We start from the raw sequence: 19061 nt of genomic DNA, 5'->3' as shown, positions 1-19061 counted from the left end.
ATGTTCAAACAATGTGGCTTCCGTCCTTGGCGCTGCGAGAGGTATGTGGTTGAGCTTGGAACAATGGGTCTTTGGACCGTCTTCCTTCCTCGCCGTAACAAGTTTTAGTCGGCAATTTCCATGGTGAAGGTTGAGATTTAGAATCCAACAAGCTCTTGCTGTAATTGGATTAGTGATGGTCGTCGAACCGAGAACAATGATGGTCTTTGAAGGTTAGAGAAGTGTAAAACATGTGAGGGGTATAAAAGTCAAACATTATAAGGATAAATATGTCATTTCAGTCATTAAAAAAAAATTAAATTGGTCAAACCAAAGTTAAAGGGTAAGAATGTCTTTTTACATATAAAAGTGGTAAGACATACCTATTAACTAACTTTTGGGGTGTGAGTGAAAAACGGAACAAACGTTTGTAACGTGAGTGGCAGTTATTTTTGAAATATGTTTTAGACTGAAATTTTTGCCAAACCATTGGGTGTCAGTGAAATTATCTTATTTATAATTACAGTTCGATAACTTTGATTTAAATCCGCTACTGGTTTTGTGGTGAGGGAAAAAAAAAAAAAAAAAAATTTTCCGCCCCTAAAATTGCAGGATAGTTCATCATTTCATCCTCGTGCTTTATTGTCTCTACACCCCAACGAGATCTGCGCTCTCCCGTGCTTCCCGCAAACACCTTCCCCATTTTCTCTCTCTACAAATACAATCTCTGTAATCTGCATTTGACCCATTAGACATGTTGTGTCGCGATATTCAGACATGGGTTCTCATATTTCTTGTGATCTCTCCCACCATCTTCAACATATCCTTGTCCGCCGGGCTCGATTCTCGCAGGGCAGCTAAGAAGAGACGCATGAGTGAGAAAGTTCGTAAGATGTAAGTGACTCACAATAACCTCTTGATTATTCATGATGATTTTTATGAATTATTCTACTTAGAGATACAATTGAATCATAACGACCCACTTGGTTTCTTAGGTTAATTTTCAAGATTAGAGATGCAATTGAATCATCACGACCCACTTGGTTTCTTAGGTTTAGTTTCAAGATTCATTCGATATCTACTATGTTTGTTTCTCTCTTGTTCAATGTCTCTCCTTTAATATTATAATGTATATATCCTGACCCATTAGAGTTTCTAGGTTGAATTTCAACATATATATATTCAGAACTTAAAAAAGTCTTACATGCTTTTGTGGGTTTTTGCAAGATATCAGTGAATGATATCAAGAAACAAGTAGGAGTTAAGGGATAATTCCAGTTACTTCAAAATTAACTTGAAAACTTGAACGACAATGATCCCCAAACAACACTTGCTAGTTGATAACTAAAAATACATAGGGTTTTCCTACTACAATAGACTTAATCCTAGCCATAAAAGTAAACACCAAAGAAAAATAGTACAACCTGTAACTTGAGTTCATATTGTAACCTAGAATCATCCAATGCTGATTTATCTATGATGAATGGTGCTCCCAAGTCCCAGCTAGTCCAAGGCTCTGGTGCTTTTGAAATCAACAGTCCGCTGTTTATGTCAACGCAATTACCACCGGTAATCTGCTTTTCTTCACTATTGATCCCGTTGCCAACATTTTATCATGGTACTTCTTGGATGGGTTAATCAAGTAAAACTTCAGTCTCTAAAATGAAGACAAATGGATGGTTGATGTAGAACTTCAAAGGATGAGGATGATGTAATTCCCCACTTTAGTAAAGAGCACTCAGGAAAAATTAATAGGTTTAACCAAATTCATAACTCTAGAACTAAAGTGTAACTGTCTAAGCAATGAATAAATCTTATTATCAAATGAAAAATTGAAAAATCTTGTGAATTTTTCACTAAGAAATGTAACTGCTAAGATCTCAGTTTTCTTTTTTTTTTTTTGTTTGTTTGTTTGTTATTATGCCTCTCTGGTTGAGAATCACAAAATATGTTTGTATACAAGTACATATATATATTCCTCTGAATGATTCCTTAAAGAATTAGACTTGTTGAAGTTGATTTGAATTAGAAGTTAGAAATCCCCTGTAAAATTGCGCATAAAGAATTAGACTTGTTGATGGCTCAGACTAAGACCCCTAAAAGTAAAGCCAATGGAGACCAAACTCCTCCCTGACAGCCTGCCTCATGCTTGGGAATTTTGAGTTTGAATTTTTTTTTGACTGTTTATAACTTTTATCCTTACTTAGAAAGAAGGAAAAAACTTGTTGGATCTCCTTGCACTTGTTTTACCCATTTGTGGTATTCAATTGAACTGGAAGATCATAAAATTATATTTTGTAGTCAAATGTCAATAATCACTTCTTGTCAGTAGGAGCTATTTTGTTTGGAGATTATCGTCCCTGGCATTGACTTTCATGTTGCCCACAAATAACATTTGTTGCATGTGGCATCCTTATTTTTCTTATGGTGGTTTGGTCATGAGAACGGAAAAGAGATGCAATTAGCTGATAGAATATTGTTTTTTATAAGGGTGTTGGGAGGTGTGGACATTGTACAGACCCTAAACTTTTGACCTCCAACACACTTGCACAAAGTGGCTACTTCATGCTAAGTGATTGAAAAGAGAGAGAAGAGGAGGAGGATGGGGGAGGATAACATGACTCAATTAAGTCTTCAGCTGCATTTTGGTGTAGTAGGTTTAAGTTTTACACCCCCATGAACCAAACAGTAGATTATGTAAGTGTGGGTGTTATTTTCCTCGTCTTATTTTACCTTGTTCTCTTTATAATCAGAGTAAGCCCAAGGGTTTATCTGAAGCTATTGTCAACAATATTGTGTATTACTGAAAGACCTATGCAAGTAGAGAAGCGGAAAAAAAGGCTTACACTTTTTTATTTTATATTTATTGGAATCTCTTTGTTGGCTAATCAATACAGGGAACTTGTTTTTGACAGTAAAGTTGTTTTTCCTCCCTTTTCAGGTTTTACCATGCATATGACAACTACATGACTTACGCATTTCCGGTCTGTTCAAGCTCCCAATTTAGAATTCCAGATTGATACATTATCTTATTGCATGAAATGTCAAGTTTTATTCTGTTGTTCCGCAGCATGATGAGCTGAAGCCCCTTACGAAAACTTTCACCAACTCTCTTAGCGAGCTTGGAAATTTGAAGGTAATTATTGCTTGCTTGAGAACTTCAATTCTCATCAGCTACAGATGGATAATTTAACCGTATACTGTCTCAATTTTTAGCTTGAATACTTACCGCAAAAGTATAATGGATCAGCCCTTACACTTATCGAGTCATTGTCCAGGTAAGATATATTTCTTTAGAAACAAGTTTATATATATATATATATATATATATATATATATATATATTCTCCTAGTTGGTACTCACACACACTTGTCTTTTCTGAGACTTGAACCCTTGACCTCCCTTTGGGAGGTAAGAGGCTGATACCGCTAGGCCACTGGCCCGTTGGTAGTTTATATTTAATAAAGATGTAGTTAGTTATCATAAAAAGGTATTTAACAAGGATTTTGTTATATTTCTAGATTCTGTCTGTGTTGCCATTAGTATTAATACACACACACACACACACACACACACACACGGTGATATCCACTACTGTGAAAATGTTATGATGAATTTTTATTCTGATACTCTCTCTCTCCCCCTCAGCCTTGTAATCATGGGTAACAATACGGAATTTGAAAAGGCTGTTCTTTGGCTTTCCGACAATCTAACATTTGATGTTGATGCAAGGATAAATCTTTTTGAGGTATGCAATTGAAAAGTTCCATTTAAAAGCTTTGTTTTACTTAAATTGTTGGGTAAGTTACACTGACCTCCCCTGAGGTTTTGTCAAATTACACTTTGATAGTGCGTTTGAGACTTATTATTTTAATCTCCCCTGAGGTATGACATGTATGCTCAAAGACACCCCTGCTGTTTTCTATCTGTTACAACTGTTAACAAAAAATTATAAAATGGCCATATTGCCCTTCTCTTGTGTGAAAAGACAACAATAGCCTTAAAGTTGATTTCAATCTCTCTCAACCAATCTGTCGCAACTCATCATCCAATCTAAGTAGCATCCATCACAGTTTTAATCTCTCCCAAATTCATGCGGATTTACATACTGATGATGGTTTCAATCTCTCCCAAATTCATGTGGATTTACATATTGAAGTATGTATATTTATCACCTATACACATATACATCAATTTTGTATGCCCTAAATAACTTGACCAATTAATTTCCAAATTTCCCCAACACCAAGTGCGCAATTACAGTGGATTGTGTGTGTATATATATTGCAGATGATGAGTAGACTAATCTGTAATATTTCTTTTGTCATCTTTTATCATATCCCTTATTTGTCGAAGAAGAACCATCACCAAGTGAAAGTCTTTTGAGGAAGAGGAGAGACTCACACATATATATGTGTATGTGTGTGTGTACTGTATACATATATTTACAGAGAGACAATGTTTATATATCTTTATATAGTCCTATGGCAAATTCTCATGAACAGACCCAAACCCAAAATGGGTTTCTACCAATCAGATGTGTGTGTGTGTATATATATATATATGTATATATTAATTTATATGTGATTTGCTGTTGAGAGAGGAGAGGAGAGGAGAGGTGGTATGGTGATTGCAGTGGTGGGTGGAGATAGCTGCAGCTGGAGAAAGTGACAGTGGGAATAGGTGGAGAGGAGAGAGGTAGATGCTTATAAACAGGCCCAAAATGGGTGTCAACCAAGCGAGAGAAAATATGTTTTGGGTATTACATATACATATACATATATATTAATGTATTTGTGATTTGCTCCTTAAGAGATAGAAAGGTGAGAAGAAAGAGATGTGGTATGGTGGCCATGGCAACTGTGGATGGAGATGGGCGGCTGGAGAAGTTGATGGGGGCTGAAGTGGAGAAGAAGAGAGAGGAGCAAGAATAATTTACTGGGTGTAAGATATTTGTATTATAAAATTAATTATTACAAATAAGGGCATAATGGACTTTTTACACTCACATTTAACATCTGTTAGTCAACTAACGGCCTTAGGGGAGGTGAGAGTAATAAACACCAAACGGTCTATCCAATTGTGATTTGGCAAAACCTCAGGGGAGGTCAGTGTAATCTACCCTAAATTGTTTTGACTCAAAGCTTCATCTAATATCATTTTAACTTTCTTGGGATTTGTTGCTTTTTAATTGTGATTTAATGATGTTTCTTCACTTGGTTGTTGTCGTGTAGTGCAACATAAGAGTTCTTGGAGGACTTGTTTCTTCTCATATTCTTGCAACTGATTCTACAAGTAGGTTGGTTCAAGGATTGTACAAGAATCAGCTTCTTTTTTTGGCTGAGGATTTAGGGCGACGTTTCCTACCTGCTTTTGATACCCCAACTGGATTGCCATATGCATGGATCAACTTAAAGGTGCTTTCTATATCATGCTTAAGTTAAAGAATAGAATTTCCGATTCCAAATTAGTATATCAACTGTTACGTATTCTGGGTATATATACACCAATTTCACCCTTGTAAAGTTTTATCTCTTTTGAATCATGAAATGTAGCATTGTATACCATGTTCCGCACTTCCACTCATGTTGTTTCAACTTTTTGACCTAACATGGTTGTAGATCTTCAAATAGCAGGTATCATTATAATAAATGTGTGCATGACTTGCATGGACGATGATACAATTGTAAGATATTGCAATTGTATAAGTAATTCTGGCTAAATATAATGACATGTGCAGCCATTAGCTAAACTTGACCTCAGGATGGAATCCAAAAAGGTCAGTGTGAAACTACAAGGAATCAGCCAGAGGCCAATTGAGCGATCTTGAATTAGAAGCCACCTCTTCATATAACGCTCGTCAATAAGTGGGATAGGGAGTGATTCAAGTTCCATACTGCAATAGGTGAGTGGGTGGTTCCAAATGGAAAGGGATAGTTTCAACTAAAACAATTAATGACCTCCCCTGCACACAAGTGGGACTCATGCTTTTACTATAAAGAAGTAATTTTCTTATCAAAGTTGATATGGCCCTGTCAGGGAAAAGCTAAAAGATTTTTAATGTTTCTCTGCCAACGGAGAGCCCTCTTTGCATCAGGATACGACTTCAGACGCTTGGAACTACTTAACGGTCCACTTGCTTACTTAGAGAGCCATGATTGGGCCTATAGGACTGTAGTCGAGTGCATGAGACTCATCTAGGCTGAGACTCCTTTGCTTTAACACTGTTATCTTACGAAGAGGGAGCTAAGCTGTGAGAATTTTCCGTTGCATATACATAGGGTTATCTCTACAGAAGAGGAGGCGGCATTATATTTCTGTCTCCTGATATGAAATGCTACTGCGAGTGTAGCTTAGATCTACATTTTGCTTTTGGAATTAATGAATTCCCCATGTAGGGGTTTGTAGAAAAGGTATTTTAAAATTAATCTTTAATTCTTCTTCTTTTTTTTTTTTTTTCCCCATTTAATTTGGAGGTGTTCATCTCTTTTAAGAGGATGAATTTGTGGTATGATTTCAATTGGATTAATAGTAAAAATCTTATCCCACAAAAATGGTCAACTTCCATTCAACGAAGTTCAACAATGGATACTTATCCAAAAAAAAAACGAAGTTCAACAATGGATGTTTGAAAGTGGAAAAGCAACTTGAGCTATTAAAAAAAAGAAAAGAAAAGAAAACCTCGTCCCAGCTTATCTCTGTCTCAATGGATGGCAGAATCAGAATAGTGGTCTATACTGGCGTTGGACATTGTCATTATAATTGTCATGTTGATGATGGGCTGAATAATTGAAGGATTATACAAGATGAAAGTTTGCGAATATAGACTCTTCCCTGAAACTGGCATTGACTTGATTATTAAGGAGGCCTTTCTCTGAGCTGGGAGCACAATAGCTTTGTGATGTATCTTGGTAGAGAATGAAACTAGTATAATCGAAGTGTCATTGATTTGATTTGCAATCGATCACACAAAATGCCAGAAGTATTAGCCCATTCTGTTTTAATTATGAATAACATCATTTCCATTTTTTCCTTTTTTTATAAATAATTGAGCTTATTTAATGAAAACATTCACATTTTGGTCTCTCTAGATCCTTAATCTTCTTGTATTTCTAGACTTATAAAAAAAAAAAAATATTCTTGTATTTCTAGAGGTAAAATTACATTTTATATATTCAGCTTTTTTTCTACTTATCTTAAAACTCTTTTGATTCTAGGCCTTATCTCTAACCATCTAATTTTGCACTTATCTTACTTAAATTTCATCAATTAAAACAATATCATCAAAAGACAGTACACATAATGGAATCTCGTATTGAATTGGTTTTGCTAGTTCATTTATAATTAAGGTACTTAATGTTGATAAGCATTCAATAATAAAAAAGTTCACTTGTTTCTCCTATAATTGTTGTTACTACGGTTACAGTTCCATGTTACTACGGTTACAGTTCCATGTTACTACGTCTAGATATTTCTCTTTTCTTTACTAAAATCCATTATATTGCTTCTCTAGGGACTTTATAAAAAGCTTTCTCCAAATCTATAAAAGTCATACGAAGATCTTTTTTCATCTCGCTTTCTTTTCATTACGACCTTCTCAGTGTAAATTGAATTGATTGTCTTGCAATGTAGTTCAATGTCTTAGTCGTTAGTTAAGAACTCTTTCCCAAAATTTCTTGGTATGACTCATTAATTTGATATGACAATTTGTACAACTTTGAATTTTTCCTTTTATTTTTACATATAGTTACTACTTCTATGTGTAGTTTGTCAATAAGAACAATTTTGTCGACCATCACTGACAATCATCCTCTAAACACTTTCAAATAGATTAACCCTTCTCATTTTCATCTCCCTTAGGGCCAGTTTGGTACAATGGAAATGGAAGGAAAAGAAAAGAAAGGTAATGGAGGGAGATGTTAATCTATTTTTACCTCACACCCCAATCCTGCATAAAAAAAAAATTGTTTTCTAATCTCTCTATGTTACCATTTTTTATTTTTAAAATATAAACTTCCTTTCTGACCACCTTCCAATTCCATAATCTTTTTCTGAGAACCTTGGATCCTCACCCTTGATGCACTAATTATCATTATAATCTTTAGTTTTTCTCTCCCATAACTTTAAATTCGAATAAAATAGAACACGTTACCTAGCCTATTCTAAACAATTACTTTAATTAAGAAATACTAAAAAGAATCACTGCTCTCTTCATCTTTGTCTTCTTTAAAAGCGCAACTTATTACAATTTGCAACCAAAATATCCTTGAAGCTTGATGACGTCACTTGCTTAGTTTTCTGTCAAAACTACTTTCTTGTAGTACTGATGGCTGAAATCGATTGCAGTTTTTAAGTTATTCTAGTATAAGGAACTTATAAGAAGGATGTGGAAAAGACATTTACAAATTTTCAAGAAAAAGACAATTGCATTAGCAGGCAAATGGACATCACAGTCTCAATTTACTGTGAGGGTAGAAGTGGAAGTCTATCTCAGATGGAGAATGTTTTCTGCTATGTTACTAAGGTTCCTTCGCAAAGTTATAATTTAACATGGTCCATGTTGTTGGGTCTAGTGTCTCAAATTCCTAGTTTAATTAGGTTTTTATATTAGAGTTATATTTTGTTAGGAATTTCTTGTTAGACAAATTTTGGTCTCCAAGGAATTGTGTTTGTAACTCTATAAATGGGTACCTGAGTTGAGACTTGTGAGATTGAGAGAGATGTCGTCTCATGAGGGAGTTGAAGGGTAGAGGTAGTCTATGGGCTCGTAGAGTAGGAAATACATCTGTGGCACTGGTGGCGAGGGACGGACTCTTGGGTAAACTTTTCTGCCATCCTGAACCTGTAACAGAATGACTCTATGCAAGGTATTGCCACCTCCATTTCTAGCCTGAAATTTAACTGGCTGCGGGTTTAGAAATAAGAAAAAGTAGTAATAGGTTAGCAAATGGGAAGTTCATGCACGATTCTTTTTTTATTTTCTTTTTTTTCGGTAAGTATTTAATGCACCATTCTTTCTAAACTGCTAAAAGTTTGAAAGTTGGGTCTTGTACAGTGGACATTAGTTGAAACTGTTCATCTAGATACGTAGTTAGAAACTCCCAACACACTTCAAAAATATATGAAATGTCCTCAAATTTGAAGTTCCATAGAATATTCATGCAACTGCCTTTTCATATTTATATTACACTAGAGACATGCTTGGCCATGATTTTTTACATGATTTCTTTTATCAAAGTTCAACTTTTAATAAATAAGAAAATATAAATATGGTTTGATGGTTTTGTTTGTAAGAAGGATTTATGACACCACATCAATGCAAAATTCTATGGACAGTATGGAGTAATGGAGAATGAGACAACTGAAACAAGCACTTCTGGGTGTGGTGAGGAGCATACACTTTGCAGTTTAAATGAAGCCTTTAAAGAATGTTATGTCCTGAAATAGGCTGACTTTCTATTTTTGGGTTAAGGTTCACTGATTCTTGAAATGGGAGCACTCTCACGGTTAACTGGTGACCCCAGATTTGAGTCTGCAGCTTTGCAAGCTCTTCGTAAGTTATGGAGCATGCGGAGTTCATTGAATCTTCTAGGAACTACTTTGGATGTAGCAACTGGGGAATGGATAGAATATTCATCTGGTATTGGGGCTGGTATGTCTTGTCTTGGTTTTTATCCCCTTTAATACTAGTTTATGGGCACATAGTTCGTGAGATTGTTTTTATTCTCATCTTCTTTTAGTTATATTAGTTTTATATTAAAATAATTTTTAAAATTTTAAAACTAAAATGCTCTTTGTTACAGATTGCGTATATGTTGCTATTTCTCATGCTGGATTTTATTTATTTATTTATTATTATTTTTTTAGGGGTTGATTCATTCTATGAGTATCTAATCAAAGCCCACATTCTTTTCGGAAGAGATGAGTTTTGGAGAATGTTTCAGTCTGCTTATCTTGCTGTTCAGAAGTATTTCAGACATGGCCCATGGTACTGTTGACCACTTATCTTCCAGAATATATATATATATATATATATATATATATATATATATATATATATTCTTCTCCATGTGCTCAATTTGTCATACCCGTCCCCTTTCTTTCATTTCCGCTTTCAGGAAATAGAGAACCTGCTTAATTGTTCAAAACATTGCGCTTTGAACTGTCTTACTGTATTGACTGGGGGAAAAAAAGTTACTAGCTGTGATATCGAGCTAAAAGAACAAAAAAGCTAGAAAAAGAGGTTGTGTTGCTTCACTTATCAACGTTGGACTCGGGAAAAAGTTAAAAGAAAACTAATGATATCTGTTGGTTCTGTCCTTGCTGCAGTTTTTACTCCACAAATCAATTTGACTTATTCTCTCTTTTTCCCCCCTTCATGAAGCCTAGTTTGTTCAAATTGACAATTCTGCAGCGACTTTGGATACCCTGACTTTTGTTATTGAATCCAAATTTTAACAAAGTTCAGGCAATACCAAATTCATTGTATAATTTTTGGTGAAGAGCATCAAAGTGGCCAACTTTGTTGAATATCCTTCTAGTTTTGGCCAAAATTTTTAAATTAAGATTGAGTCTATATCTGTACAAAGATTGACAAGGTAAACTGTGAAATTTTAATTATGATGCAGTGACTAGTTGTGTAATTTGGAACCATTCACCAAAATCAAGGGTTGTATCCTAGTGTTACATCCTCACCTTCCAAAGGTGAAGGTCGAGGTTCATGTCCCCCATAAGGGCAAAGTGGTTGCCTGAGTTTCTTGCCAAGGTAAAATAAATAAATAATAAAAAAAAACTATTCGCCAAATTTGAAAATCATGATCCTGACAGCGAGGTGAGGTTGTCACTTCTCCTGATGTCATAATAACTTTTAAATAAATGCTAACATTATTCATACAAAAAGACGAAGAAAAAGAAAGAACGAAAGAAAGAAAGGGAGCGTAGGAGTCGAGATCCCTTTGATAAGGACAAAGTGGGTGTGAGTTTCTTGCCAAGGTAAAAAAAAAAACTATTTGCCAAATTTGAAAATCATGTTCCTGACAATCAGGTGAGGTTGTCACTTCTCCTGATATCATAATAACTTTTAAATAAATGAATACATTATTCACAAAAAAAAAAAAAAAAAAAAAAAAAAGAAGAAGAAAAAGAAAGAAATGGAGTGTTGGAGTCGGGATCCCTTTGACATTAAATTGCAAATGTTTTATTCCAATGTCAGAGCCCCTTCTAGTTAGAGTTAGTTTTATTCACTTGTAGATGTTTGAATTTTCTCTTCAATTATAAATCATATTTCCTTATAGTTATGATTATCACATAACATCCTCTACTTCTTTGGTCTTTCTTCAGATTCTAAATCTCACAACTAGTAGGCATAGCACAGAAACACTTAAAACCTCTTTCAGATTGAAAAAACTTTAAATTTTCAGCTATGAAACCATTAGAATGTCAAATCTCTTAGATTCAGTACACATTTGTATAAGGAATTCTAAATGTTAGAGAAAAAAGATGGTGCTTATATCAGAGTTTGCGAGTGACTTAAAATCTTTTACTGTAATATAGGTATCATGAAGCTGATATGAGGACAGGAAAAGCAACTTATTGGCAGCTCACAAGCCTTCAAGCTTTTTGGCCTGGTCTACAGGCAAGTAACTGAAAGACCATGACATATTCTCGAGTGTTAATTGAACCTGATAATAATTTGTGATATTTATTATGTAAATTAGGTTCTTGTTGGGGATATTGCAGCTGCTAATTCATCACACCGTGAATTTGTTTATTTATGGGAGAAGTTTGGAGTATTACCTGAAAGGTATCACTTCATCTCTGTTAACCACCATCTATTCTAAAAGCTTAAGCTATTAGAGAGGGTGTAACATTAATATTTAAGCCCTCTAACATGCCTGTCTTCTTTTTGGCCCCTTTCAATTTCAATTATTAGGGTGACAGTGAGGTTTGAACTCAAGACCTTGCCTACATTGATACCATGTTTACAGCCATCTACTCTAAAAGCTTAAGCTATTAGGAGGGTGTAACTTAAATATTTAAGTTCTTTGACAAACTCTTGGCTTTATTGGTTATATTTAAGTTCTTTAACAAAGCAGATTTAATTGCAATTGCATCTGTTTTTGTTTGCATATCCACACACCCTTTGCTTTCTTGGTTATAGCTTGCCATGGTTGCATTTTAGATGCATTTGTTTATATTTATCTATATTTATTAACCACTACCAGCAAATGCAATTACATGTGATTTTTGTTTTTTTGCTTTTTTTTGTTTTTGTTTTTGTTTTTGTTTTTGTTTTTAAATTGACGTTATGGGAGAAAAAGGAAAATATGATTCGTGTACAGACCCAGTTTGAACAAGGCTTTGTTGAGTTTAGTTTATATGTGGGCCACTATTCAATATTGGTCCAACCTGTCTTGGGATTTTGGATGGATGGACTGACAGAAACCTAACCTTTGGCTTATTTTTGCACGATGTGGTTGCCCTCAGAGTCTCTGACTTGAACCTTCATTCTCACACTTGAACATCTGAGTTTTTATCACTACACCAAGCTATGATCCTTTTTTAACAATTTAATGGGAACACTTGTAATGTTTTAGGTATTTGCTGGATCATCAAATGTTGCATCCAACAGAGAAATATTATCCTTTGCGCCCTGAATTAGCAGAGTCCACATTTTACCTATATCAAGCGACCAAAGGTTCGCTATTTTCTTCCTCACTAGTTTGCATTTGTAGCTTTTTATAAATGCATGATTTTCTTTTATTGTTCCATTGAGTATTTTATTTTTCTAAATTCAATGATAAAGATCCCCTTTTAAGTATTTAAACCTCACAAAACAGAAAATTCAACTTTCTTGTATGGTATTATAGTGGCCAGAGGTGAAATCCATGTGGCCTTTCTTGCATGGTGTACTTATTCTGTGTATGAGGATGCGATGTACCCAATTACCACATTCCATGTTTCTTTCTCAGATCAAATTTTGATATACTTTTTGATTTAAAATTTAATGTTATCTTCCTAAATTATACCTCTACGTCTTATTCTATGGTTGATATTCGTTGTATTCATCTATAAATATATATACTGTAAGTTTCCTTTTTGGTATTGATTAACAATAGAAGTAATTTAGGGGTGTCCATTCACAAGGCTGACATTTATTGGAGCAATCTAGACTGACATCTTCACAATCATGATGCACATTAAAATTGGTACTTCTACTTTTGAATGTATGCTCTTGTCTCACTTGACCTACAATTTAGCTGTTCAATTGATTTCAGCGTCTTGATAGGAAAATATTGTACAATGTGATCAATGGTTGTATTGAATATATATACACATGTTTGTATGATATGTCCATCATTGGGGATGGAAAAGGAAAAGAGGAAATATAAAGATGGAGAGGAATTGGGGCTGCAAAATTATTTGGATTTTGCTTGGCCTTTTATTGACCTTGCCTACTTATTATAGGAAATCGAGGTTTCCCAAAGTTACAACTTGGGGTTCAGTAGTAGGGATGGCAACGGGGCGGGTTTGGAGCGGGTTTGGCTAAACCCGTCCCCGCCCCGTCTGTTTAGTGACAAATCCATACATATATATATACATATATGTATGTATATATATAAAAGTAGTAGGGATGGCGGGGACGGGTTCTGATTCATATCCACCCTGCCCCGTTATATACAATATTATGGACAGGTCCAGTTCATGCAATGAAGCCAGCTCTTGAAGGACCGTCTCTCTGACATGTGGAGGCATCTCATGCACCACAGTGAAGCTTTTAACGGGGAAGTTTGTTACCTAGGCAAAATTGCTTAACCTACAACACTAATGCTTTATCCTACTTCTAATTGGACAGTCCACAACCTTGTGGAGACACTCTATTAACTCGTGGTTAGGGCTGGCAATTTGCCCCGACCTGTTGGATCCCCGCCCCGCCCCTAATGGGATGGGTATGGTGTGCCTTTAAATAGGGTAAGCGTGGGTATGGGATAAATAGGTTCAACCTAAATTGGGTTCAGGACGGGGATGGATATGTATGCACCCCGTCTCAATTATATAGCAAATTACAATTAAGTCATTATTTTAGTTATTATATTTCTCAACTGCCCTTGCATATATATAGCATACAGTCTCTTTCTCTCATTAGTGTTACTGCCACCCTCCCCTTCACTCCCACCCCCCTTCATGCCCGCGATGATAGTTGATTCTCAGTCCTACCAATCAACTATCATCCGTGAGATGGACCACAAATTAATGGTATGGTCGACCAGCAGATGCAACTATATCATGGGTGGCTTACAGCCCTTGTAATCTTCTTCTGGGAGCCTCTGCTCTTCAATCTTCAGCCTATGCCCTAAGTAAGTTAGATCCTTCTCTCTCTCTCTCTCTCTCTCTCTCTATATATATATATATATATATATATATATAGGTTGTCCCTCTGAAAATCTGATCTCATCTGTCTCTCTCTACACACACGCACACACACACACACATGCATCTAGGGCATTTGCCCCATTTCTCTCTTTGTATCTGCTCTCTGTCCATTTTCAGTAGAGAAACTGAGATGACGGGTTGGGACGAGGTGGGGACAGGTGTACGATCTTGTCTTGAAATGGGGATGGGATTGAAAATGGAATCCTGTTACGGGTTCGGGGCGCTGTCGGGGCTTAGAATTGATAATCAGAACGGGTTAGGGTTTGGTCAAACGCATCCATACTTGCCCTGTTGCCATCTGTACTCATCGTAGGGATGGACAAAATTACTAGACTAGACAGCGAAGTCAGCATGAAAACCGCCTCATCTTACCTCCACTATGAATATACCTAATTCTATATTTTGCAATAAAAAAATCCAGATCTATCTTCAAACTCACCTCAAGAAATGCTATAAGCAATCTACCAAGAATCTGACTCCGAGGAGTCTTTGGTGATTCTCAAAGCCACTCTCTCTTTGGTGAATCAGTTTCAATCTCTTATATTACATGGACTTAAATTAGTGCACTAGTCATGTTGGACTCATGACCTTGAACATGGTAGAGGAAATATATTTAACTTGTTTGGTTAGACATGCACCTAACAGGCATATCTAGTAATTAAAAAATAGTATACACAAAAATCTGTAATTATACTTCGATATATTGTTGCTTCAAAACAAGAGAAGTGCCTATGTTAATATTCCATTATTTACTACAGAAAATAATGTTAACTGTGATGTTAGTGGCCCGAATTTGGTGATGGGTCATGTTGCGACCCGACTATCCGTTGTTGCTCGAGAAAATTTTTTTACCTGGTTTTTGCTTGCGGGTCGTGGACCCTATTTAGTACTCTCTTGTAGCCCGATATATAAGGGCACTTAGAGTTTGGAGTGGGATTTTTTGAGAGACAATGAAAATCGCATAAAAGAGAGTGAGAGTGAGAGCTAGCGTTTGGGGTCTGAGAAAATTAAAAGTTTCCTCAAACTAATTTCTCTATTTAGGAGATTTTCCAATATTCTTGGTGTTTTCGTCTCTTTCTTCTCTCTCTCTCTCTTTATTTTTTTCCCCTTTTCGGGACAAATGGTTTTAAATGTGGAGAATTAGGGTTTTAGAAAACTCCAATCACAATAGACACACACGAACATATATGATACTGGACTCTCCATTCACCTTCTGATCTTGTACAACAAGATGTCCAAATTCTTGACCCCAATCCATCATCTCTTACACACTGCTCTACTTAAATAAAAAAATAACTCTTAATTTAGTTTTTAATCTCATTAATTTTGTTTGATTTTTTCCTCAAGTTTACACTTGGTTGGACCAATTAACCCTACCGGCAGAACCAGGTGTGTACCGATCCACCCACTAGACCATATTAAAGACTAATAGGATATCGAAACATTGATATTGTCAATTGGTTTGGTCCGTGAGGCATGAGCATTTTCACGAGTCAACATAAAATTCCTAGTGTCAACATAGGGCTGACACTGCTTGGACACGTAAGTGTGTAACTGTCCATCAGCACACTTACGTGTCCAAGCAGTGTCAGCCCTATGTTGACACTAGGAATTTTATTTTAAACTATTGTCTTGCATAATATGCCTAGATGCATGCCTCCAACAAAGTCAGAGGGTCATGATTTCTAACTGGCTCGTGAAAATGCTCATGCCTCACAGACCAAACGTGTCCATCAAATAATATTTCCTAGCATGAAAAAGGAGTATGGTTGTAAGAAAAATCAAATTAATATTAATATATAGAAAATTTGATCATATTAAAAAAGAACGAAAAATATTGGAAGGTTTGTTGAACATGTTGGGTGAAAGTAGGAGAGGAATTAATCCAGTTATGTGTGCATATATATATATATATATATATATATTATCCACATAGTACGTACATACAAAAAACATATGAATACATTTGTCATGTTCTTATCATGTCGTTTTCTTCAGTGATTGTAATTATTATGATTTATAAGTCACAAGTTTCATTTACAGTTATAGGTTATTAGATTTAGCAAGTGTCGTTGCTTAGTGTTGTGGTAAAATGCTTGGGTTTTCAAATGTGTGAATGCAGGTTCAATCCTAAGAACATCCACTTGTGCGAAATAAATGCTAAGTTTGTATCTAGTCAACCCCTCCCAGTACCGTTGATTAACGGGGATCACACTGGATAGAGCATTAGATCTACTTACCATGAATTGTATTACATACTTCGTTGTTTTATGTATTGTTGCCATTTATCTGTCCTACTTTAAAAAAGAAAAAAATGAATAAATATAATTGTTACATAAGTGTGTCCATGTAAGTTTAAAATAAAATGTCATTGTGGCAGTGCCTTATGTCCATATCCATGTTTATTAGTACAGATATATTATTGATAGTGTTTCATTTGCAGGATGAGCTATAATATTTTGGCTGAACTTTTGATTATTGTAATTACTACCTCCTTTTATATATTTGGTTGTTCATTATTATCAGATCCGTGGTACATCGAAGTGGGTGAATCAATTGTTGATTCTCTTAATTTATACACCAAAGTTGAAGGCGGGTTTGCAAGCATTAAAGATGTGACTACTATGGATTTAGAAGATCATCAGCATAGTTTCTTCCTCGCTGAAATGTGAGAATTCTCTATATCCTTGCTTATTAGATAAAAAATTGGTTTAGTGATTCTTTTGTCTTTATCATGTGTCAAATTGTGTTAGTATCATCTTCTATATTTTAGCTGTAAGAATTCTTTACTTCTTCATGCAAGTATGAAAAATCACTTCTTAACTACACTTAAAACTTTATCTGAAGTAATATCTTTATTTATAGGTGCAAGTATCTGTATCTTCTTTTTGATGATTCATTCTTGGTTGACCGGAATTATATTTTCACGACTGAAGGCCACCCTCTTCCAGTAATGAGTTCTTGGCATGAAAGGATTCCAACCTACATCCAGAGTAACGGGACTTCTGTCAAGGTGTTTTTTCAACTTTCAGTGTACCCATGATAGTTCCTCCTTGTCAGAAGAAACACATTACTACCGCGTCCACTTATTGATTCCTGATCTTATCATGAACTTTTTGCTTAATATCTCTCGTCTTCTCATGATGGCATGCTCAGCTTACTTGAATGTTTTTTTTTTTGCCTCCCCTCCCCAACATCATTTATAAATAGTCAGTTGAATTTTCAAATCTCTAAATGAACTTTGTACTCTTTTTGGTTATGGTTACAAAAACTGTGAAGAAACTATCTCGTCAGTTCCAGCTGCTGGTATGGCAAATGAGATACTCATTTGTAAGTTATCATTTTGCTGTGTTTAGAGTTCTGGTGCAGTCTGTGCTTTTGGTTTATTCAAATACAGCTCAAACATCTTTGGGCCCATGAACGAAAATGTGCACAAGCAGCACAACTGAACATGTGAAATTTTGTCACCTGATTCAAAATACTCCTGGATGGTTGTATTTTCATTTTAGTTTATATAAATATTTTTAGTTCTGTTATCTAGAGACATTAAAAGTTAATAATTTCTTCTTAGTTTTTTTTTTGCATTTTACATGATTTGACTTTAAAAAAATGCAAATTTGTGCAACAGCAATTTAAGAATGCAACTGTCCACACTTGTACCATTCATGTTAAGAGTTGAAGAAAATATAGATTTTATTTTGTGCAGAGTGAAAATCTGGCAAAACGAGCTCATGCAATGTCTTTGCGAGTCTGTCCAGCAACTACTTTGAACTCTGGACATAGCAGTCAACGGATTGAGAGTGCTTGCCATATCCATGATGCTCGTGGTGACCACAGGTGTTCGACTGATGATGATTGTGGTGTTGATTCGACCACTTGTAGGCAAAGATCGTGCAGCATGGCTGGCTACTGTGGCCTGTGGTTCTTCGTATGAAATCCACTACAACCTGAAATTGATTCTGGGACAAAGAAATAAAACCAGAAAGACTACGGGCCAAGATAATTGATCTTGCAACTTTGGCGTATGGTTGTTCACATGGGACCCGCGACAAGTGAGATATTTTTGGGACAAAGAAATAAATGCAGATCCAGTGGGTATAAGGAAGCCTGCTTGCAAAGATTTAGTCTTGCAGGTATGTAATCTTACACCATTCTGATTAAATATAAAAAATAGAGAGAGTGTTGATATTTGCTGCAAATGTCTTGTAATTTAGTAGTAAAATTTTTCGTACCTCAATTTTGGATTAATAGCATGCAGACCAGAGTATTCCCAGTATGCTGAGATGGTCACGCATGACAAATTCTCAAGTTTCTGCTTAAAATACTAAAGATCAAAATAACAGATTGAAAGTGAGAATTAAACATGAATCAGTTTGTGAGGGATTCATGTTTCTTCATGTTTGATTCTTTTTCCCCGCTATGGTGGATAAAAACTATGCTTATGCATGCAATATATTATATATATATTGTTAAGAATTTAAAAAATTCGAATATACTTTGGATTCTTTGGGGTATGTATCATAATGTAATCTTTGGGGTATGTATTTATCATAATGTAACAATGTATCAGATGCCTAAACAATGTTGACTTTCTTATTGTGCAATATCTGCCTATATTGTTTAGAGTCCTTGTAGATGTACAAACTAC

At 35.3% G+C, this 19061-nt stretch overlaps 1 protein-coding gene across 3 annotated transcripts; it reads left to right on the top strand.

Annotated features, from left to right (window-relative positions):
• Positions 1–573: 573 nt before the first annotated feature.
• Positions 574–19017, top strand: LOC132286686 (alpha-mannosidase I MNS5). Of its 3 annotated transcripts, XM_059789051.1 has the most exons (15): positions 577–873; positions 2921–2963; positions 3050–3115; positions 3196–3257; positions 3629–3728; positions 5215–5397; positions 9317–9365; positions 9453–9632; positions 9848–9968; positions 11534–11615; positions 11698–11783; positions 12577–12677; positions 16940–17081; positions 17279–17426; positions 18120–19017. In XM_059789051.1, the coding sequence occupies exons 1-15, from the start codon at positions 734–736 to the stop codon at positions 18345–18347; spliced, it is 1731 nt and encodes a 576-aa protein (XP_059645034.1). In that variant the 5' UTR covers positions 577–733; the 3' UTR covers positions 18348–19017. The 3 variants fall into 3 exon arrangements, with proteins under 3 accessions (XP_059645035.1, XP_059645034.1, XP_059645036.1); XM_059789052.1 differs by lacking the exon at positions 17279–17426 and having other exon boundaries at positions 574–873; positions 18120–18319; XM_059789053.1 differs by lacking the exons at positions 577–873; positions 3196–3257.
• The last annotated feature ends 44 nt before the right edge of the window (positions 19018–19061 follow it).

The sequence above is a fragment of the Cornus florida genome, unplaced genomic scaffold (genome assembly GCF_030987335.1).
Source record: "Cornus florida cultivar Cherokee Brave unplaced genomic scaffold, ASM3098733v1 CherokeeBrave_3.0.0_Hap2_Chr11, whole genome shotgun sequence".
In the NCBI taxonomy this organism is placed as follows: Eukaryota; Viridiplantae; Streptophyta; class Magnoliopsida; order Cornales; family Cornaceae; genus Cornus; species Cornus florida.
The sequence above is the reverse complement of the archived record's forward strand: the minus strand, read 5'-3'. Positions and strand labels throughout refer to the sequence as shown.

Coding starts and splice junctions, on each gene's coding strand:
- LOC132286686 (XM_059789051.1), top strand. CDS start 734: ATGTTGTGTCGCGATATTCAGACATGGGTTCTCATATTTCTTGTGATC. Junction 9,969..11,533: donor TATTTCAGACATGGCCCATG/GTACTGTTGACC, acceptor ACTGTAATATAG/GTATCATGAAGCTGATATGA. Junction 17,082..17,278: donor AGTTTCTTCCTCGCTGAAAT/GTGAGAATTCTC, acceptor CTTTATTTATAG/GTGCAAGTATCTGTATCTTC.